The sequence below is a fragment of the Lycorma delicatula genome, chromosome 7, assembly GCF_047948215.1.
Source record: "Lycorma delicatula isolate Av1 chromosome 7, ASM4794821v1, whole genome shotgun sequence".
Lineage (NCBI taxonomy): Eukaryota > Metazoa > Arthropoda > Insecta > Hemiptera > Fulgoridae > Lycorma > Lycorma delicatula.
This window is the reverse complement of record NC_134461.1, coordinates 4,461,170-4,486,457: the sequence shown is the minus strand read 5'-3', so window position 1 is coordinate 4,486,457 and position 25,288 is coordinate 4,461,170. Positions and strand designations below refer to the sequence as shown.

At 28.8% G+C, this 25,288-nt stretch overlaps 1 protein-coding gene across 1 annotated transcript in view; it reads left to right on the top strand.

Moving 5' to 3' along the window:
- LOC142327392 (ecdysone 20-monooxygenase-like) overlaps nucleotides 1–22,055 on the top strand; it is a 109,166-nt gene extending 87,111 nt beyond the window's left edge. Inside the window, exons 7-11 of the mRNA XM_075370415.1 lie at nucleotides 486–652; nucleotides 5,554–5,632; nucleotides 11,068–11,271; nucleotides 13,387–13,515; nucleotides 21,300–22,055. Coding sequence (XP_075226530.1) covers nucleotides 486–652; nucleotides 5,554–5,632; nucleotides 11,068–11,271; nucleotides 13,387–13,512 — 576 coding nt within the window. The 3' untranslated portion in view covers nucleotides 13,513–13,515; nucleotides 21,300–22,055. The remainder of the gene's footprint in view (nucleotides 1–485; nucleotides 653–5,553; nucleotides 5,633–11,067; nucleotides 11,272–13,386; nucleotides 13,516–21,299) is intronic.
- Nucleotides 22,056–25,288: the final 3,233 nt, after the last annotated feature.

Here is a 25,288-nt window from a genome sequence, read left to right as displayed (position 1 = left end):
AAGGTTCATTATTTTTTACTTTATATTATTTATCCAACTCATTTTTTTTTTATGAGACACGTATTAAGCACCTCTATACAACAGTTCTTTCTCCTAGTGCAATAGTGTTTACTGTGAATAGAGAGTCAAGGTCAGTTGCAGATCGGCAGATTTCAAATTTTATCTGAAATTCAGCGAGCTTGGAATACTTGATACTGATATCCATGTCTTATGTTGGGTCACCTGCAACTATTTGGTTATCGGACATAACAGACGTAAATGAATAATACAAATTAGTTAATATATTAATCGACTTAGTATGTTACTTTTTCTTCTGATTAATTAAGAGTTCACAACATAATTGAATGGAGGAAATTATTTAATTCATTCTTAGAATGTTGAATATATTATTAGTATAACTAAGAAATTTTATTTTTCAACTCATTATGTGCATATTAGAAAAATTTTTGGTATGTTAATTTTTAATTATATTTTATACTTTCCAGCTTGGAAACAGCTTGGTATTCTTATTGTATTTAATTGCTAAAAATCAAAATTCTCAGAAAAGACTTTACGAACAAATAATTTTGGTTGCACCTGAAGATTCATTGATAACATCAGATACGTTGCAAGAAGCTCCTTATCTTCGTGCTTGTGTTATGGAAGCTTTCAGGTAGTTTTATTTTGATGTAAAAAAGTTAATAAAAAAAGTATTAATTAAAGTAATTAATTTTTAAAAAAATTCCTTATCAGGAGAAATAATTTTTCATCTGTGTTGCATGACTTTTATTATTATTAATGTTGACTGGATTTTATTATTATTAAAAATGTTAACTTTTTCCAATGGTTTTTTTTTTAAACTGTAAAGTTCAGATTGTTTACACACACGTTTTGGAAAATTGCCTACACAGTCTCAGTGAGCAGGAATCCTTGTGAAGAGGAATGAGTGAGCGCATCATAATAGTTTATTTTCTTAACACTGTTAAACGCCGATTATCTGGATTGAGCTTTACTAAGTCGAATCCAGATAATTGGGAAATTAAAAAGGTATGTCAGGACCTGTAGTTTTAATGTTTAATGTCTATCACACTTAATAAAAAGACAGAAATATAAAAGAAATAAACTTATTTCAGTAAAATAAAAAAGATACTGAGAACATATATTTCACCATGTAGTAAAAAACAGATACGGTAATGTTGTGTAAAAATTCAGTGACTGTAAATTCGCTAATAAAAGTCAGAATTTACAAAATTTCTGAAAAAAATTAAAATTTATTACTGTAATGTTTTATACAAAATGTCATTTAAAAGATTTAAAAACTATATTGACAAGAAATTGAGTTAAGTTACTGAGCGCTATAAAAAAATATAATTACTTAAAAGTTACAAAAAATTGAAAAAATTACAGAACATTTAATAGAATAAAACTTAGTGACTGTCAGTAGTCAAAACATACTGTTTAAAATAATATTTCTTTTTAAAAAAAGTCTGTAATCTTTACTTGCATTAATGTTGGATCTTCATTTATGAGTTGCAACATCACGTAATTGTTTTAAACAAAGAATCTGTCGATCATCTTCAGCATAATCTTTTAAACATTATTGTTGAATAAATTTATTTTCTGCTGAGAGATTTGCTGATAATTTTTCTCCTTGAATTTCAAGTTGCTGGACTCAGGATGCTATTTAAAATTTCTAAGCCACCTGCACTCGCTTTACGATTTTCACTTTCGTTTAATTTTTCATTAAAAATATGGCTTTGTCAACTAGAACTGATCCAAAAATTGGCTCACCAACGGATCACTTTTCAGCAGACCACCGGAAATGAGCCTGATCCACCTCTGTTTGATAAATTTTTCATCGCCTTCCTGGAAAAGCCTTGTTCTTCTTTTTTGAGTTGCAACATGTAATTAATAATGGTGTCTCCAATTTTACTTATGAACGAGTTACTTGAAGTTCCTACCTCTTATTCATCTGCTAATGATTTATTTGATACATCATTTTCAATTTTTCTAAGATTTCTACTTTTTCTTTCATCGATAAGACATTCGTTTCCCTATTGTTCCAGATATGATGTTAACAAATCTTAGCGATATCGACAGATATGTCATAGAGGTTCTATAGTTTTTGTTTAAAATATCCCATTTTACATGTTTTCATAACAACAAAATTATGCATAAATACTCTGCATAAAGCTATGAAACTTACGTAAGGCAAACAATCAGTAATAATATCATTGGTTTTTGACTTACTATATATATAAATCATAGTTCATGCATGACCAGTTCATGTGCTTCTATCAATGTTTTCAGAAGTTAATTTTGTAATTAGTTTAACATAAACCGAAATGTTTGTATATTTTGTGGTATACAAATTTGCAAATAAGACAATAAAAAAAAACCCAGTAAAAAAGAACGATAAAAGTAAATTTCCTGTTGAAGCAAATTTTTATTTGAATAGTATTTTGGATCTTTTAAATAGTATATAATTTTTTTTTTAATTGCTTTTGTGGATGTTAGCAGTCTGGATAATCGGATGGTGTCAGATAATTGGCTTCCCACTGTATTATAATGAATATATTCTGGAAGTCTATCGTTTTATTATAATTCATTATTATATTATGATTATTGTTTATTACAGTTATTGATAATAAAATATATTTTTATTTAAAATTGTTTAAATAACAAACCAAACTGGATTTAATAAATTTAGTATTTGAAAAAGTCACATCATATTGTTATCAGTCACTGTTTTAGCAGTTTTCAGCAGCTGATGCTGCTATTATCACCCTACTGATGATGTTGTTGGTTAATGATGTGTACAGCACATACCGATATGAGAATAGCTACACTAGTCTCCGAAGATCTTAACATTGGCCAAAAAACATTACGATATGAGTTTTGAAAATATATTAGCTTATTCAGTCATATTATTAGTTTAAAGTTTTAAATCATTTTTATTTTCAACAATCACTGACAAAAGAACAGTAAATATTTTTTTATTTAACACTTTGCTACCCGTTAGATTCTGTTTTATATTATTCCTGAGCCATTATATTGCTAGTAACCCGATAATATTCCTTTTTTTCGTGTCTTGTCACACAGATCACTGAAATAATCCTAAATTTGGAATAATTGTCCTTTGATTTTGTAACATATACTCCAAACTATTTCACTGATTTAGAGTGGCAGATTCTCTAATGATGATGTTTTTAAAATATTCATTGTTATATCTTTTTAAGGTGAAATAATATCTCAGTAGACAGAATTTATTTTTGTAGTTTTCATATTCATGGTCTATATGGTTAGTTACTCTATGTATAACAGAATAATATTAACATTAATGTATGATGTTAAAAGTAACAAACATAACAATTTTAGTCTTATATCTCTACTTACAAATTACTTACTTAACATGTTTGTTTACATTCCAAATTTTGCTGTGACTTTGTCCATGATGTTTATCAATGATATTAATTTAAAATATAAACCTTTACAAAAATAGATCAAACCAAATTTTTTAATAAAGTATTTTTATAATTTAAGTGAATAATGCTGCTATTCTCTCACTGGTGTCAGTCGATATTGCTACTTGTTTTTTTTTTAATTAGGAAGATGTATATTTAGAATGCGATAAAAAGAATGTTAGATTTGAATCGTGTTGGTTCATTTAATATATCATTGTTGTATATGTTTGGTTCTTTTAAGTTTCATAATGTTGAAATAAGTTAAAATGTGGTTAAACACATTTAATTGTTATGAAGTTCAAAGACATATAAAAACACACAACAACAATGTTATACTTTGTTTTCTGTTTAATCTCTGGAACCATCGTAAGGTATTGATTCAGAGGATGAATGAGAATGATATGTATGAGTGTGAATGAAGTGTAGCCTTGTACAGTCTCAGGTCGACTATTCCTGAGATGACTGGTTAATTGAAACCCGACCGCCAAAGAACATCGGTAACCAAGATCTAGTATTCAAATTTTTATAAAAGTAACTGCCTTTACTAGGATTTGAACCTTAGAACTCTCAACTTCAGAATCAGCTGATTTGTGATGACAAGTTCACCATTAGACCGACCCAGCGGCTAACAGTGGTATATATACTAAATGAAGAGACACAATTCAGCCCAACATTTTTTTATCGCATTCTAAATACATATCTATCTAATTACAAAGAAAAAGTTGCTAGCAGTTTTATATTTTTCTCTAAGATGTATTGTCAATGGCTAACCGGTACAGTTTGTCTCTTGCATGTTTCACGGAAGGTGGGGAATCCATTTCAGTTAGCATTCAAGTCTATGTAGTTGGTCATTTTTGTAGGTTAAAAACTATAAATTTATCATCAATGACTTAAAATATAATAAATTGCAGTTTCTTACCGGAAAACTGCAAAATGTTGTGTGTTATTTAACATCAGCGAAGGTTATTAAAGACAATCTCTGATAGAAAGACCATCAATTTTGACAACAAATGACAAAATGCTGGACAAACAATACGAGTTGTGAAAACAGTTAAATCAGTGTGTGATCCCAGAAAAATAATTATGTGTGAAGTTACAACACTGTATCACCTTGTTGAGTGTCTTAAGTTTTGAAAATTGTCTACTTATTAGACGTGTCAAACCCAGATCTATATATGAAACTGTACTTTCAAGCAGCCTTCTTTTCATTTCTAAATTATTCCAGAAAGATTGCATGTTTTTCGATAATTTCACAACTGAAAATGTGTATCGGATCAAAAATGTTTCTTGAATACAAACACTTGCATTCTTTATGACCAAAAAATTTCCATACAGTTGCTACATTGAAAAGGTGTCATCTTTTTCCTCTTTAACCAACATTTAGTGTACACTGAATTCATGCGTGGGGGTAGTATAATTAATAAATCAGATACTTTAAATTGCTAATAAGGCTCAGAAGGTGATTAAAATCATTAACCAGGTAAACTGATGAAAGGCATTGCGGTTTTGAGCAACAGTGACACAAATCATGAACACATAGGTTGTCTTGCCTCAATTCAAATGGAAGGTAGAGAAGTACCCACCATACAGATCAAAATTTGTGCTTCCAACTTTTATTTGCTTGGCCATGTCAATGAAGATATCATAAATACAACTTATTTGTGTAGATGTCAAAGTTCAGCTGTTTGGTCTTAATGTGAGGGTAGTATGTTAGATGGTAGCTTGCTGATGCTTAACTATGACAAGTGTTAAGTTTAAATAAACATTGAAATTACACTAAAAGATACCTTTTGAATTTTGAATTTTTTGTTTTCATATGTGTGCAGTTACTTGCCTCACAGTAAAAAAATGATATTAATTAAACCAAAATAACATCATAACCTGAACTTTGTCAAGGAAAAATAATAATATTATGAAAAATATACAGTCTGCAAATGCATAGAACAATGTGCAAATTATGTTGATTTATGAGTTATCACCATTTCATTTACATTTTTATACAAGAGGGCAGTGAGATTAAAATTCATAGATGGAGTTTACTGAGAGGTACTATGCATAAAAATAAATTTTGCAATTTTTATATTAAAGGCCATAATTTTGTTAATTTCAGGATTCTTCCTACTGCACCATGTATTGCTAGAATTCTTGAGGAAGACACAGTACTTAGTGAATATAATTTAAAAGCAGGGGTAAGACATTTATTTTACTAAATATTTTTTATTAGTATTTAATTAAAATAGAAATGAATTTTGATACTTAAAATTTTTATTTTGTTACCAATTTAGAATCATAGTTTTATACTAAAATTTTTTGATCGGCATGACAGAACCTTTTAAATTTTTTTTTTAAATGATTATCTTTCTAAACATTTAGGGTTATGGGACCAAAAGATATTTTTAGAACTATTGTAAAATTCTTTCATCTATGGTATTGCATGAAATACTGTCGTTGTCGATCTTTGTCTAAGAAGCAGTTAAGAAACTCTTTTAGTCTACAGTAGAATAATGTATTCAATTTATATTTTATATTGCCATTAGTATTTCTTGTGCTTTGTCACAATTGTTGTGCGCTTAATAAAAATTACCATGTTGTAGTTAACAAGTGCATATCTGTTCTGCGCATATGAGGTGCTTTGTTTAAGATTGACAAGTCTGCTGTTACAATTGCCTGTATTTGTTCTTCATCTGTTTTCAAATTCAATCACATTTTCCTAAAATAGCAAATAACTAACTGAAAAAAATGTAAGAAAGTATTAATGCTCACTAAATGGGTTTCCTGGTCCCTTCATAATAAATATTTTATTCTGATCGGTACATAATAATACATTAAATAGATCACATAAGGAATACGCTTCATTGTAATAAAAAAGCAACTGCCTTAGCATGTACCTGGGTGGATCAAAAGAAACTGTGGCAATACCTTCATCAGAGCAGAATTACAAAATACACAGTTATAAAATAAAAAAACAGATATAATTAAGCCCATATTAATTATTTAAAATATAAATGTGTGAAATAATTATAAGGTAAATCCTTAAGACGCTAAATGTAATAAAAAAAGTTGAAAAATTGAACCGACTCCAAAAAGAAAAACAAATTTTAAATATTGCATTAAAAAGGGGAAAAATAACTTTTCTACTACACCATCAATATACTCTTTGGAACTTATTTTTAACACCAAAATTTAATTGAATTATGGAGTGCACAAGATTTTTTTTTTTTCTGGGCGCAAAACAAAGTGTCATTATCAGCGCTCGGATGCAATACTATTTTAGTAAAAAATGTGAGGTAATAACACCAAAGCCAGACTTAAAATTAAATAACAGTATTATAAAACAAATAAAATTAAAACGCGCAATATCATAAAAGATATTCCTCAAGCAGTACAGCTTAGGTGTAAAGTGCCTATGACATATGCTAAAGGCAAAATAAAGTCACAATGAAATACAATGTGACATAAAGAGATAAAACATAAAACACACTATTGTAATAATCAAATATTTGAATACAGATGCCTGGCCTTAAGAAATAACAAGACATTTGATAACATTGTCATGTACAGATTAAACAATTTATTTGGATTAAGACTTATTAAAAAATTTGGCACTGATTTTTTTTTTGAAGTCGGTCCAATTTTCCCTTTAAATTTTTTTATTTTATTCTTGAAACTTTTTTAAAGTAGAAATACGAGCAAGCCTACAAAAGACTGCTCATAAGAGAAAAAAATTCTCTTGAAACAAAATATGATTGTTCAAAGCAACTTAAAAATTCAAAGAAAGAATATGTAAGATTCAAAGTCAAGAGTCCGACATCATTTATGAGCAGAGGCTATATAAAATATGGAAATATATAAAATGTAAGTCATAAAAAATTCAAAGGGTGAAAAGGAACATTGACATGATTTGGTCTGCAAGCACCTTGCAAATGAGACTTAAGAACAAAAATCACACTGTATTTTGATGATTCATAAATATATTTGTAATGAGAGCACGAGGAATGTTACATCGATTGACTGATGTAACAGAGCATCAACATGAAAAATTGTGAAATGAAAGAACCTGAAAGACATATTTATTTACAGAGGTGCATCATATATCAGATAATCTTTCTTTTTCCTGTTCTAGCATCTGGGAATTACCGTTTAGGTGTTACTTCAAAGGATGACTGAAGATGACATGTATCAGTGTAAATGAAGTGTAGCTTGTACGCTCTCAGTTCGACCGTTCCTGAGATGTGTGGTTAATTGAAACCCAACCACCAAAGAACACTAGTATCCACAATCTAGTATTCAAATCCGTATTAAAGTAACTGTCTTTACTAGGACTTGAACGCTGGAACTCCCGACTTCCAAATCAGCTGATTTGGGAATACGCGTTCACCATTAGACTGACCCGGTGGGTCATATCATATAATCTGAGGCACATATTCGATGCAGAAGCTTTTTGAAAAATAATAAATACATTCTACTACCAAGATTGGAGTTTGTCACCCAATTTTTTTTTTTCAAGGTCTAATACCAACTGGTGATGGTGTTGGACCGCTGTGAGATCATACTGTATTGTTTTAAAAAAATGAATTCCAATCGGCGCACTTTGTGAAAAGTTTTACCCGGATGAACAAAAATCAAATATATGGATCAAATTGAAAATATCCTTTTTGAAGTAAGTCAAAGAATAAGTCTAAAATAAATCATAAGGTATTAATAATGATTATTTGAACAAATTTTTGTGTACACATTGAACAGGATGCAGAAAATTCATGTTTTTCTTTTTAGTTTTTTAAAAAATTCATTAGTAGAATAATATTTTTTTATTCAAGTGAATCTTTCCCTTTAGTTTTATTTTAAACAAATCGGTGGGAAAATTTTTTCAAATAGTTTGATAGTTTATTAAAAATCGTAGCGAAAGTATAGTCCTTTTATTGTAAGCATTAGTATTGTGTTAAGTAATGAGTACAATTAAGTGCACATTAACTGCAACATCAGTGGTGGAAGAAACTGCATAATAGTTTGAAAAAGATGATAAATATACTCTTTGTATTCAGAAAGTGATCTGTCTTTTATAAGAAAATCTATTATACTTCTTTTGTAGTAAAAAGATTTCTTAAATGCTTCAATATTAATTTCAAAAACCTTTTTTGATAGATAAACTATTAATTTTACACTAAATTTACTTCTTATCATCACTGTGTATAAATATAAATACAAGGTAGATTTGAAAAATTCCCAAAATTGTGTCGCATAGTTTAAAATAGTAATCATAGAAAGGAATTTTAAGGCTTTTTTAGGAGTCCTGGTAGCACTCATGATGTTACAATATAGCCGCATTCCAAGTTTCCTGTTCGCATACCACAGTGCTAAAGTTTTTTATTTCCTCATGAACGTTGCAGTGAAAAATATTACTAATTAAACAGCACGTGAATATTGAATTGTTTTCCTAAAAAATCACCCTCAATTACATTAATGATGCTTGAACAAGTGTTGCGCGCGTGCAAGGAGAATTGGTAATGAAGAAAACACAGATTTATGATTGGCATAAAAGTTTTAGTGATGAGGGTGTTGAAAATGACTTTCAAAATGGGTGCCCTTCTACAACGACAATGAATTTTTATTTTATTTTCAAAGCATGTTGAAGTTGTCGTTTGCAGTGACAGAAGAAAAACTTCAGGGAACTAGCATCAAAAGTTGGGATATCAATAGGAACTTGCCATAGTATTTTCCATAATGATCTGATTGTGCGCTGCATTTGTTAACACATTGTTTAAAAAATGATGCCTTCAGATCAGAAAGAAACTTGCATGATACTAGTAGGGGACTTCATCACTATGTCCAGTCAAGATCAACATTTTCTGAGGAAGATCATAACAGGCCATAGGTAATGGTGATTTTTTGTATGATCTGCATACAAAACACCAGCCTTCAGAGTAGAAATCAACATCATTGATAGTCACTGAATTTAATTGTTGATCAGCTGCTGTTGCCATTCTATGAAAAAATAGAATCTTTTAATATATTTTAGAAGAATGTCTTTCAAATTTATTTTTATAATTTGTATGTAAATTTTTCTGTTTAAAATCGTATCACTTTTCCCATTCAGTTTGTGTGTTTTTTTTCTAATTAAAGTTTAACTTCACAAATCTTTGTTTAATTTTAATAGGCGTAATTTAGATCAATTTTTTCAGAATTAAATTCTCTACAAATTTGGTCTGGGACCACTTCTATTCAATTAGTTCATAAAGCCAAAGCCAAAACCATGAAGAAGCACCAAATTTATCCTTTGATTTGTACCCCAATAGTTTTAGTATAGTTGAATTTCACAGAAGGAGTAGAAAGCAGGACTAAATGTTTTACAAACCGAAACTCACAAATGAATTGTTTTTTGACCTATGTTTATAAGAATTTTTTCTTATTTTTGGCTATAGAATCATCTGCCAAAAGATTGCCGTGGAATTTTGAATTACTTTGTGTATATGTGTAATATATATATATATATATATATATATATTTATATACTTTCACACACGCATGCACATTATAAATCGAATAAATGAACAAACACAAATAATATTTGGTAATTCATAATATCTGAATCAATGTAAAGGTACCAATGGAATAAACACTCATCTGTTAACAGTAATTCATTAATTTTTATTTACAAGTCTCTTTTTAAGAGGATCTTTAAAATTAAATCTCCCTTCCTCATAAAATCTTCACAAACTTTGTGACTAATTATGCATCAAGTCCATTATGTCACATATTGAGGCATGATTAATATAAATGTTTGTTAACTTAACTGTAAATTTTAAGAAATGTAAAAAGGTGTCGTCAGAAATTATTGTGAAAAATAAATAACTTTTTTATCCATTAAATTAATATTTTATTTTTATATATTGAAATAACTGTTTTGTCAGTATTATGTTTTATTGCATTATTTACTGGTATAATGAGGTTAGTACAGAATTTTGGTTGCTGATTTAAAGTGTAAAACTGTCAAGTCAAAAAAGCGTGCAGTTTTTAAAAGTTAACCAAAATAATGAAATATTACGACTATTACAATGAAATGTTATCAAAAGAATAAAATTACAACACTATGGATTTAGATTTGACTAATAAAGTAAATATTTTCAATAGTTACATTGTTGTGAAGATGACGTGTAGCTCTTTAATGGTTAATTTTAGAGAAAAATGCCTTTGAAATATATGTTGTAAAAATTGGAGGTTTCTCTTTATTAAAAATGATGGTGGTTATCTTATTGGGAAAATGACAGATATTTTAGTAATACCAACAGAATATTTTTAATGTACTCAAAAATTAAGTTAAAATTCCCAATTTAAAGTTCTTGTAACTCTTGTAACATACCAATGGTAGCACACTTAAAACAGTCATATATATATATATAAAAACAATCATTCATATCTTTTTGACATCACAGTTATATTGAAAGATAAATTCATCTGATGTGTGTGACAGCGTTACTTACCTCACTGGAACAACTTTAAGAAAAGTATACGGAAAAAAGTGATTACAGAAACATTTAGTATTGTCAATTAATTTGTTATTTTTTATATGATTACATTTTTGTATGTAAACTACATTTTTAATAATAAAATTTTTTTTACTTTTCAGAACGTCGTCTTATGTCATACGAGGTTAGCATGTCAAGACGAAAAAAATTTTACTAAAGCGAATGAATTTTATCCAGAGAGATGGTTAAATAGTAACCAGGATTGTCAAAATAGTCCTTTTCTTGTCGCACCATTTGGTGTTGGAAAACGAATGTGTCCAGCAAAAAGATTTGTTCATCTTGAATTACAAGTGGTTTTGGCAAGAGTATGTATAATTTAATGTTATACATTATAATATACTTGATTAAAAGTTGTTTAATATAAAAAGCTTATATGATTATAACGTTAAGTTTATTGTACTGTTTAATATTTCTTCTCCTTAGAAATCATCAGGTCATGTTATAGGAAGGGAGAGCAGGGTAATTGATTATTAAATTTATCTACAGGTTTACAATAATTGTTGAGATATGATTTATTTGATAGTTACTGCTGTTGTATTACTGGAATGTTATTCACTACCTAAGAAACATTATTTTGTAAAGGATTTTGAAAGAGAAAAGAAAATGTATGTTATTAATTAAAAAAAAAAAAATTTATTAATTTTGCTAAAACAAAAATAAAAAAAATTAATTATATTTATATTTCATTTTCTTTGTAAAAAGTAGTAAAAGTATGTTAATTTATAATTATACTTTTAAAAAATATTATAAGTAAATACCATTTTGAATAAATTTTGATTTGAATGAAATATACAACCAAATATAATAGATAACCCATCTGTGCTTGGTTCTAATCCTTTTACATTAAAAAACAAAAGAAGTAATATTAAAAATCTTACAAAAGAAGTAATATTAAAGATTATATATATTAATGATTTAAACTATCATCCCAGTTTGTAGATTGGATCAGAGCTAGCCCTGTTGACTCCTGTTATTGCCAAGTTGTGGTTGAACTTTACATAACATCTGATGCACAACTTACAAATTCTTGGCATAATTGGTTTGATTGGAATTCAATTAGCTTGTCAAAAATAAGAAACTAGAGGTCTAATAAAATATAAAAATTTAATATCGTATTTGAAATAAAAATTACATTGTATAAATAAAAGTAAAAAAAATTACTGCATTTCCAGAAAAATTCCTTTTTTGAATAATATAATATGCTGACGGTGGATCAAGGTAAATTATGATGATGATGGCGATGACAACGAAGTATAGAATTTAAGACAGGTGATTTCGAAATCCAGATTATAAACCTTATGGCTGATGCCTCTAGTAATGATTTAACAACTGATATGAAATTAAAACAGCAAACATGCATGTAATGTACACATGTTTGTAGCATACATGTTTCCTACACTCAAATAAATCACCAGTAACATCAGTCAATGTCAGGGCAAGAACAGTAATACTAGGCACTGATATTCATCAGAACGACTATGTTTTGAAGAAATTTATTGAAAATATTGTGTTTATTAATTTTTACTTAATTTGTCATTTAAAAATTTTACATTTTTAAATATTCATTTAAAAATTTTCTATTTTTAAATAACTTTTATCATATTATTATAAAGACACTTATTTCTTTTACAGTTTGGCTGTAATTTTCAACCACAAACTACTCAAATCTTAATCATGTTTAAGCTTCAAGTTTTTGTAATGCAGCGTTGCCTCATCTTAACCAGCCTTCCATTTTATTATTTTTTTAATAACTTGTTTTCTATTTTGAACCGATTTCAGTAATATTTTTCTGACAATGAAGAAGTTAAAAAAACAATTAAAATGTTCTTCTACGGATCGAATGTACTTCTACAGAGAGGTATTCAATAAAATTTAGTTAATTATGATGTTCAGTCTCAGGTAAAACGATAAACCACCCTCATCTCCCATAATGAACCTGCAACTTCTTTGTGCTGTGCTCCTGTTTTTGATTCATTCTTCCCTGTAAGTATTCTGTTAGATTAGGATCGGCTACCCTATTGGCTACATCTTAAAGTTGAGTTATCAATAACAATAGGATCAGGGACTTTCTTACAGTGCTTGGTGGGATGGAACTCTAATGTGACTTCTCTAATAATATTTGCAAAAATAAATTATTTAAAGTGGCTGCTAGTGCTACCACACTCACGTAAATGAATTATGGTATGCGTGCATGCTATAGTTTTAGAATCATTGAATTATGTGAAGGCCTAGATATAAAAAATTAAATAAACAAAAAATATTATATTTAAATAAAATTATAAATATTTTAAATTAAGTTGTGTGTGTAAGCTATGCATCACAAAAAAGTGTGTGACGGGAAAGTCCTACAACTGTGTTTTTACCTTTTTTTAAATAAAGTCAACTCTCGATCAAAATAATTTTCTGCTTCTCTTTTTCAGATAATTCGACATTTTCATATAGATTATGAAGGAGAACTCGATTTATCTTTTGAATTTCTTTTGGCACCTAGACCACCGACAAGATTTATTTTTAGACGTCGTCATGAATTAAATGATTTACATTGAACCGTATGTATATAGTAAACTTTCTAATAATCAATAGATATTAAGCTTTTTTTTGCTAAAAATCTATTTATATTTTTTTAAAGTAAAATGTTTATTGCGAAACATCTTTTGCTTACTATGATACAAATTCATGTGTTCAATTTGACATTCTACTCTTAATAGTTTTATTATTTAATAGATATAGTTTATTTTGAGTGGATGTGAATTATTGAATTAAGTTTTTTTTTTTCAATTTGACCAACTGTGGACTATAACACTTTTATTAGCATACCTCCCCTTCCTGAATTTTTCTGTTACTACTCTTTGTTTTGGAGCTTCTTCTTAGAAAACTCTACTTTCTGAGATTTCATTAATATTTTCTTAATTGATTCTTGATTTAGTAATTGCAAAATTTTTATTCCTACTTTAATTTTTTTTTAACTTTATCATAATATATGCTCTTAGTATTTCTTTCTAGATAAAAGAAGAGGTTTTTCTCGTGAATTACATTGTCATTTATTCTAATATATGGTCTATGTAGGCCAATCCTCTCATACATTATATCTTTAAATTTCTGCCCAACCACCAAAGAAAACTGGTATCCATGATCTAGTATTCAAATTCGTATAAAAGTAACTGTCTTTACTAGGATTTGAACGATAGAACTCTCGACTTCCAAATCAGCTGATTTGGGAAGACATGTTCACCACTAGACCAACCTGGTGGGTTGATTTCTTAGGGCTATTTTTTCTTGATCGCTCCATTCTACAGCTTCAACAAGATATTTAAACAGTTTTATTTTTTCTATTTATTCATACATATGTTTATTTGTTTTGTTTTTAAAAGTACTTTTTTTTATTCCGGACTGCCTATTTGCCATTAGTTTTTCAAAAAATTTACTCTTCTTGACTTTTTCAGATTCTATTTCTACAAATAGACAACTATTACCAGATTATATCCACGTAGTTGTATAAATAAATAGTTAACTTAAAATCTAAACTATCTAACTTAAAACTACCTAACTACTATCTTAACTTAATACTGACTTAAAATCTAAATGCTGTAATGCAAAGTTAAAAACTTTTGGGACATTATCTGTCCCATAACAACAATCAACTGACTCAAGAATTGGTCAGTTAAAAAACTGCAAGTAAAAAAAAAAACTTTTTACCAAATTTACTCTAAGTACTTAATTTTTGTAAAACATTTTGGAGAGTGCATTTAAAATGATGCACAAAAACAAGATCATGAAAGTGCCAAATTTTTTAAATAGAATTATCTTCCCTACTAGCATACTACATAGTTATTATAATCTTCCACGTTATTCAAGTGTTCATATCACTGGGATGAATCAAATTTAAACAGTAACTTTGCTATTCTATGCAGCAAGCAGTTCCAAGCTGTATGGTGGAGTGAAGGGTTAATGTTCAATGCGTAAGAGAGGGAGAAGCAGCTTGGTTAGCTCCTCTGCTCTGTTCTGTCATCAGTTCAGCCATGAGTGAGCAAGAGGTACCGTCATATCTTGCACATTGTATAATCATAAAGTTTTTAATAAATGAAAGTGTTAAACTCACGAAAATTTTAACTCGTTCAAAGGTACAGTTTGGGGATGCTGCGCTGTCCCATAACTGAATGTATATGTGGGCCAGACAGTTTAAGGGGAGGTGAGAAAGTGTAGAAAATGAAAACCATGATTGACGCCCAAGGTTAAATCTCACAGCTGATAACATCCATACCGTTCGAGAGCTTATTGAAGGTGATTGCTGGTTCAGTGTTGAAGAAATCACGTAAGAAGTGGGTATCAGCTATGAGTGCTTAATCCATTATCACTGATAATCATTGCTTTAGAAAAATTAGTCCTTGATAGGTTCCAAGGTTGTTGAACAGAAATCAAAAACAAGTCAGGTTGAAAATCTGAAGAATCGAAATCAATTCTTACAGATCTTCTGAATCAATTTCGGCAAGAAGGGAGAAGTTTTTTTGTGGCGTATCATCACATGACATGGGTCCATCATTACAATCCAGAGTCAAAAATCGCAAGTAAGAAGTGGTGAAGGAAGGATGTGGGGGCTGCCTATTCTGGAAGGCCAAAATGTCTGTCTGCCCGTCTGTCAGTCATTCTTGATTTCAAAAGTTCTTTTTTTTGTTACTCAAGGGGAGTTCTACTCTTTGATTTTCTCCACAACAATAATGATGAATGCAGCTTACTATTGCCAGCTGCTATGTTAACAAAAGATGGGGTATGCCATCATAGATTTCATCCTTTTCCATGACAATGCCAAACAACACAGTGCGATTTTGACAAGGGATAAATTGGAAAAAATGCTCTGAGGAACCCTTGACCACCCTCCCTATTGCAGTATTGGTGTGGGTAATGTATCACTAATTGATTTGCCTATTTCCTCACCACACTTAGACCTGTTTTATAATGCAATATTTTATCTTTATCATCCAACATAGATTTAACTTTTGACCGATAAGTTATAGATTAGTAAGTGTACCTTAATATCTTTTAATCGCAAAATTTATTAAATTTACTATACACAAAGAAGTGAACATTTCAGCACATGTTCTACAAGTGAAAATTCCATATAAACATGGTTCCAGATATATTTGGTTTTGGGTTACAGCGTGCAGAAAATTTTGATCTGATTTCTGTTCTAAGAATAAAATGAAGCTACATTGAAATTTCTGGAACATAAAGTAAATTATCATTTGGTTTTTGAAATGAAAAATTGAATGAAACATATCTCAGAACCGTAACTATAGTAATTTTCTAGATAATTATCGTAAAACATAGAAATACTTCTGGCAAAACACAATTCTTTACGGATGATGTACAATAACTTCATTAAATTGTCAGTAAACAAATAAAATTTTACAAAATAAATTAAAAATTATAGTACAGTACTTTTCTGTCACATTTTTCAGTCTGTTTTTTATTAAATGCCAAATTTCTTATTCTTCTTCATGTTCAGTTGAAGTCGTTAATGTCAATTTTAAGTATTAAATTCTCCACAAGTGTCGTTGCAAAATTCTATGTGTTTACTGCCCGTTTCATTGAGTTATTGTACTTCAAACCTAAAAAATTGTGCTTTAGACCCATTTTTTTGTATTTTGAATTATTTTTCTCAAAAATTAATAGAGATATCATATTAGGGTCTGTTCATAAACAGTAAATGAAACCATAAAATTTCCCCTTAATTTAGTTCCAAGAATTTTAATACGGTTACACTTTTTCCTTTAAGCAGGAATCAGGGGGAAATTGTTCATAAGCTATAACTCAAAAATGAAGTGTTTCTGGATGAATGTTTATATAACTTTTTTTATTTTCACTTGTAGAACTATCCTGAAATGTTTTCCATTTCTTTGTGAGATGCTCTGTACATTCTTTAAACATTTTAATTATCAAAGGTAAAAATTATGAGTTATTTTTCTCATAAATTTAGCACTTAGCTAAAGTTATTAGCTGAGTAACCATTAGGATTTTATTCTCTATAACATTAATATTATAAACAATCATTCTTTTGATCACTCATTCATTAATCTTCAGAATTCACTCTCTCCTTGTAAATCTCATTTAGGTTAGATTCATTATTTATTACACACTTCCATGCTTTACAAAGATTCACAAATGTCAGCAAAATAAAATAGAAATGGTGTAGACAGTGACTTAGAAATAATACCATTCAGTATTTCATGTTATTCATTTTTAATGAGAATAAAATGTTAAATTGTTATTTTAATTTATCGATAAAATGTTGCAGACTTCTAATTCAGTATCTGTGAATCTTCTAAGCATATCGAGTAAAGTTAAAATTGAAATTATAATGTTTGAGTTTAACACCAGATGCAATTTTTGCAAAATTCTAAATATGCAAGCATACCAGTAATATTTTGCAAAGCACAACAATTATTAACTGTTGTGTAAAAAACAAAAGTTGAGATTTGTACTCTTATAAAACATAAGATAAAATTACCTTGTATGACATTGTAAAATAATAGAAGCGTAAAATAAATCTTACAATTGACCACTGTATAGCTTATTTATTTACTTTTTCTATAGGCAGAAGAAGGTTTATCTGCCAGTTTTCATTATTCAATTTTCTTCTTGTTTCCATGTAATGCTTTAGTAAATTAAGATGTAGAATTAAATTATTACTAGTAGTGTAATAAAAAATCCTTGTTCACAAAACTGAATAACAGTAATGGAATTCATTGTCGCTGTTACGATCAGATTTTAGATTTTATGTAGATAACCTTATACTAGAACTGAAAATATGACACTATTGTATTTCTCAGCCTACTAGTAGTGTTCTTTTTAACCACTGATTTTTAAAAAGAAATGTAACTATTACCCTCTGCAAAAGTTCTTGGAAAGAGTTGAAAATATTATCCCGTTTCATAAAAACATTTTTATTATTATCTAACCTTAGTGTACGATTGAATTGTAGAAATAGTTATCGCTTGTCAGTCTCATTACTTTGAATTTACCTTTATTATCCGAATATGAAGTATACTTTACTTTTTAATATGTTTTTATTGTTGTTATTTGTTTTTTAATAAATTTTTATACGAATATTTCAGATTACTTTCTACCGATAATATTTTGAAAATAGTAATACTGTTCATGTACACACTTGAACAATTACTAATGTGGAAATATTAAATATATTTACTTTTAATATTTACTTAGAGAACAACAGTTCTCTGAAACTAATTTTAATTGTATATTTGTTTCACAAGTAATTTCGTACTGTGTAATAAAATTTTATAGCATTCTCGCAAGTGGAGGTCAACAAAACGATGCACGATCCTGGTTCTGAGTAGATAAGCATAATAATACTTATCTGGTAAGGTGTCAGATATTTTATCATAATTTTCACTCTCAGGAAATCCGTTGTTAAAAAATCTTCTCGGCTCACTACTCACAAATCTTTAGACTTTTTCATAATTCACATTTTTTTTTAATTCAACACATAAGCTCAAAGCTCATATGTGGCTGTTTAATATGGAACTTGTGTAATATTTGAAAAATGTTGAGCTTAATCAGGATTTGAATTCAGCAATTAATGGCTGCAAGGCAGAGATTTCCAGACATTCCCACAGAAGTTATCAAAACATAATTAACTATAGATAATGACATAAGATTAATATTTACTTTCCTGTTTATAGCTCTATTAGCTGCTGCAGCATCATTGTCAAGGGAAACATAGATCAGAAAGATCAAAATTTTGGGTGTTGGATTTTTATTTTGCAAATGTCAATATTCAACACCCCTTAGTGTAAAAAACATTAAAAAGAAGTTATAGTAATTTTCAAATGTATATAAAAAATAAATTCTTTGAAAATGGCTTAAAAAATTTCTATATATGGGGGATTGAATTTTGGAAATTAGTTAGTTTCCTCGCTTTAATTTTTAACTATTTGTAGTAGTCATAGAAAATTGAGCTTTAGTTTGATAAAAGTACTTTTTATTAAGATATTTAAAATTTTAAGTTGGTTTTTAGACGGGTGATTTTCATCATAGTTTCTAAAATGCTTTTGCTTTGATATTTTGAAATCTGTTGACCAAGAAATTTACACAAATATTTTTCTATATGTGTAAACTCGTGTATTCCAAGCTTTGGCCTGAGTTTCTATCGCATCAGACAACGGGGTACCACAGTATCCATTTTATTTGTTTATTTCATTTATTTTACTTTTTTTTAGTAAATAATGCGTTCTTTAACATTTATGAATAATTGTCATCAAATTGGAACAGTTTATTCAAGAAAATTCAGTAGGTGCCACTTTAATAAGTGGCACCTACTCTCTTTTGTACATAACAAAAGTCGAGTCAATAAATTGGCTGAATTCATCAGGCGATTCAATTAAGCATCAAAGGTCATTTTTCTGTATGCTTACAAACATAACCTAATTTTATGTAAAAAGGTTGTAAAACATAATGTTCAAGTGTTCATAGTTAAAACAAACTAATCTAATTTTGAAAAACAAAAAGAAAAACTTATTTTTACTGTCATCTGTTTTTGTTTTAGTCAGTTCTATTAAATACAATACTGTATTATAAAGAGATACAGTACAAATACCAAAAAATGGGAAATTCTGAAAAATGTAAATTTATAAAAACGTTTTACGCAATGAATTAAGAAAAAACACATCTGTAACTTAATAGACTACACAAATTTCAGTTATTCTGTAATTCCACGTAACTGCTTATCTGTTTTTGAAGTAAATTTTTTATAGTGTTCCAAAGCATCATTTTCACTTTAAAAAATCACAGATCAGTTCTGGTCTTCCTCTGTGTAATTCCAAATTTTTTCGTACAACTGATAGCGCATCGGTTATTTCTTTTAACAGTGGTGTTTCTGGCTGAACTTCCCCTGCTTCTTCAATTTCGTCCTCTCCAGCTCCTCATTCATAATTTCTGACATAATTTCATCATCAGTAGCGGGAGCACAAACAGGATTGCCCTTATCAATAGAGATCCACTGATTAATTTTGTCATCCATATCTTTGATTGAACTTATCGACACGACATCATCATCTTTTATTAAATCTTTTTAGATAGACATTATTTATAGTCTAAAGTAAGTGATGGGGGCTCTTTTAAGTTGAACAGTCTTTATAAACATACCATTAATACTTTTCTGTTAATTATGTGCTTGCTGATATTAACTAACAAGGGCAGGCAGTCAGCTTACAACCATGTTTATTGATGTCCTTTAGCAGGTGGTAGAATGGAGGAGGTTCCTACTGTAAATCCAAATTGGCAGCTCTCAATTTGGCTCTATTTAGAAGTAAACTCCATTTAAAGATTTTTAGCCGTTTCAAATAGCTTATTTGTAAACCTACAGCCAAAGCAGTGGCAATAGGTGAGCAGTGAATGTTTCAGTCTCATAACTGAAAAGTCTTGGGTTGAATCTCCATGCCATTTTTTTTTTTTAACTTTCTTGCGTATACATTAACACAGATGTTTTTTTTTCTTTTTAAAGCAGCCTACCTTTTTTTTCTCTTGGTATCCTGTTGATATCATATCTTATTTGCCTCTCTTCTTTTTCCATATTTTGTTTATTTTCTCAAAGTAAATAATTTTTCTTCTGTCCACTTTATTATCTGGTATTTATAATTATATTATTTATAATATATGGAAAAATTATGAATTTCATGTTTACCGACTATTATTTTATTTAAACATAATTATATTATTATAACCTAACAAACAAATTTTTTAAACAGATTTTTTTTTCTAGTTTAAAAAGGTATTTTTTTTTTAAATTTCACTTACATTTATCATCCTAAGGGTTGTATCAGACGTACTGAATATTAAAATAAATTTGTTTATTTTAATAAATACATTTATTTATTTTAATTTTTAAGATTTTTTAAAAACAAAATTTGTTATCTAACAAATCTGTTGTAAGCTGACAGCCCATCTTTGTAAGTATGAATCTGATTATCTAAACCTACATTTTATTTATGGTACATTTCTTTAAGTCCTTTTCTAGAAGCTTATTGAATCGCAGCATCAACTGCGATTCATTCTGAATGTCTTCTGTATAGTTAAAGCTTCTACTTCATTTTTATTACAACTCAAAATCGCAAGAGTCCAGATACATTAGGTATGAAGGATATAGTACAATCATTATGTTATCAACAACATTATTGGAAGTGTTGTTAAGTGTAACAGCAAATGGGGATAACATCATGGCACTTGTCATTTGTGTATGCTCTTAGATATCTCTAAACATCAGGAATGTTTTAAATTACCTTTATAAACAATTTATAAATGTGTTTAATATTTTCAGGTGTTGTTACTCCAACCGCTCATCATCTTCAACTGAAGTTTCACCAGTCATGAAGCATTTTTTAAAAATATTGCTTTCAACTTAAAATTTGATCACCAGAACCATTTTGATTGACTGTTTCGAATATACTGGGCTTCATACTACGTTTGATAAACAGATGTTATTTATATCTTGTGTGTGATATTGGTCATAGAACACCCCTAACTTGTAATTACAAGAATGTGTGGCTTGCTTTCCTGTTTCATACATATTCTGATTAATGAGACAGCTATCAGTAGATTCCCAGACGTTTGTAACAGCACTTGTAATTAAAGTTAGTTTTTAAAGATAATTTGACCTGCTATGACCAACATTCACAGACTATTGTTTTGATCGTTTAAAAAAAAATATTTATTTATTTATAATTTTTACTGCTATGACAACAATACATAAAGCAGTTGCTACCTAAAGATATCTGGGACCAAATTTTCATTAATAATTCCACATAAGATTCTTTTCATTAAACAGCTTATTAAATATAAATAAAATTTTATTTCATACTAGATGAATTCAGAAACTTAAAACTTTCATTGCTCTTGTGGGGAAAAAGTAATTTTAGTATACTGCACATGAACATCTTGAACAATTCCTTAATTTTCAAATAATGGTTAATTGTGTCAGTGGATCTCTTTTGAAATGCTCTTATAAAGTGCCTTTGAATTTTTACTTTTGTATTCTAGTAGCATTTTAGAATAAATTATTTTTATTGATGCTTATTCTACGTAGTCCAGCTATGAAACATTTTCTACCTTTTTTATTCCAATCAAACACTCAAAAATGTATAGATTTAATCTGTTTGTACGGTATATGTGTGAACAAAATATTATGAATTTAATACACATTTATAAAAATAATTTGACTAGAAATATTATTATTTGAAAACTTTTCAGTTATTTTCATATATTATTTAGTTTAATGTGATAAATTCCATTACATGAATTACACACGTAGCAGTATTTATTTTCTTGTACCTATGTGGTGTTAATGGCAGTTACTTTTTATTATTTTGATTGCCTAAAATGCCATCATGACAAATCGATGAACTGTATTGTGTTACAGTGATGATATCATTACAGTGACGCAATCCTAACCGCTAATATTACTTCTGGGTAACTCTTAAAAATTAGTTAAATAAAGCTTACTTGATAATATTGTTTTTTTTTTTTTTTTACTGTACATTATAAACTAATAAAACAATTCCATTATAATAAACGATAAAATAATATTCAAATATGTTTTAGTTCAAAAAAACAAATCTGGAAGTGTGAAAGATTTTTTATGAGTGACAGTGAATACATTCAGAAAAAGTTTTTATTGAAAACTATTTTTGTCAAATTTAATCGGCTTATTTAGAGGAATATTTTTTTTAAATTAATTTATTTTGTGTTTTATGAAAATTTTTACTTAACCAATTATAGACAGTCATATAATCATATTGTAATGATAAAAATGGTTGTTTATAAGCTTAAAAAATATCTAACCGAATCAATAAATTAATTATAAAACTTTGGTACATTAACATATCCGTTAGACATAGATTGCACATGTACAGCACGGTAGAAAGAGCCCATCTTCACTGTGTCTTAGTGTGTAAATTATATTTTCACACCTTTGATGCAATGACATAGATTAATTTGTTAATCGTTATAAATATCATGGTACTTTTTAACATAACAGAATCCTGATAGATCAAGGTGAATGAGACCAAGAGTGTTCCTCAAATTATTGAAAACTTGCTGGAAAAGTATACGAAAAATGTCAAAAGAAAAGACATTTTAAAAAAATTAGTTAAAATTCTTTTCAATATTTGTTTGTTAGTTATTATAAGTAACATTTTAATCGATTTAAAAATCTTCAAGCGTATTTTTTTCCACCCTGTAATTGCATTTCTTCGTTGTGACATCACATTATTATTTTAATAATACAGATTCTTTCCTTCCATTACAGGCTTTGGCATTCTTAAAATATAACAGTCAACATTTTTATTGTCAATAAACATCTCCATTTGAAACTTCTAACTGTTCATCGACTTACCGACTTCGATTTCATAACCCAGAAGATTATTTATTGTAATTCACAACAAATTTTATCATCCTTTTCTTCAACTGGGACCATCATATCGCAAAAGAAAACCTTTTGCCTTAAAAGCAGTATGAATATGATACAGCCGATTATAAATTATCATCAATTCTGCCTGGTGGCAGGTCACTTACAGGGCTGTTGCCTTCATCCATTTCTGTTCCTAGCCTTCTCCTTCATCCCCTTGTAGTTTTCAATTTTCACCTCGTGTATTAACTTCATCCGTTTTCTTCCTCGCTTCCTTTCTCCTTCTACTGACCCTTACAATGCTGATTGTAATGATTGAATGATTATTGAGATTCCACTTTCTCTAATCACATCTAATTCATTTTCTTTTCTGTAGTTCCCACATAAGTACTATTTTTTCTTTAATCCTGTTCAGTACTTAATACGTTAGTACATAGAAATCTCCTTTTCTTATTGAAGGGTTTCTTTATATTCACTATTCTTTCTTTTATTTTCATTGCCCTCCTCCAGTTTTTTGTCACCTTAGTACCCAATTATCTATAATTTTTTTTACTTTTTTTATTCTTTGTTCACTTCTCCTTACCAGTAAATCCTCTCTTTTGTTTACATTAGTTTTTCCTGTTGTATATGGGTGTGTTTGTGTCATCAGCTAAAATTACCATATCATCAATCAAACGTTATGCATATTTTTTGTGCTCTTATAGCTAATCCCCTTCTCTTCTCATATATTCCTTATATCTTCAATGAAATGTTGAATAGTGTCGGAGAGAGGTAGCAAACTTTCCTAATATCTTGACCTAGACCTACCAGTCCCAAGACAGTCATATTGTTACTTACTTTTATTGCTGCTGTTTGTCTCAGTGTATAATTTTTTAATTAACTTTTTGGCTTTCCATTCTACTTTTTTCTCTTTAAGAATCTCCATCATTTTCTTTCATTTGACTCTATGAAATGGCCTTCTATGAATCTGTGAAGTGCAAACTTATTCCTCTTCCTCTCTCTAAATATCTCTTTGACTAAAAATATGAAGAGAGAATTATCATGATCCATCTTTTGAAGTATTAATACAAATCGCTATTTGTATTATATAGCAATGCTTTCCTTTGTTATACTCTGCATCGAGTTTTCTTTAGACTATCAGGGTTCTACGTATTTATCACTATGAACAAATAGCAATAAAAATTACGGTTAATAGAATTCAGTAAGTAAGTTACCATATTTTGCCATTCAGTATCATATGCCATATTTTGTAAATGTATTGCTCTTGGCAGTTTGGCCCTTGATGTGTTCTTTTATTAGATAATTAAGAATAACAGACTGATCATTCATAAAATTAAACTCGGTATATATGTAAATATTCTGTAATATTTACACCTGTCATTTTCTCATAATTTCTCTTCTTATCTAATCTTGTACAGAAAAAATAAAATAAATTATTTTTTTATTTTGTGAATTTGTTTTTTTTTATTTATTAATCTAGAGATTTTGTGTTTACTTTTTTTAGACCTACAGTATGTCCAAAAAGCCAATCACCACTTGACAAATATTAGTTTTTGACTTATTACATATTTCGAATATTTATATAAATTTGTACTTACAAACACTTCATCCAATGGATTTGTGTGTACACTGCTGTGTTAAATGCACAGGGCTATGCATCTGCATATCCTTCTTGACTTGTTGAAAAGCACTTCTGCATTTATGATTCAAAAAGGTTCCTCCACACTGTTAAGCAATTCTTAATTTGTCGTGTAGATACGTAGACCTCAATTGTTTCCCGCAATGAATCGTCAGATGTTGTAAGGTCAGGACATGGTGGCCATTGCAATGGAGCCAGTGATGCTTGTGAACCGATTCGATCCAGCGGCCTGGAAATGGTTAATTTAAGAAATCACCTGCTCAAA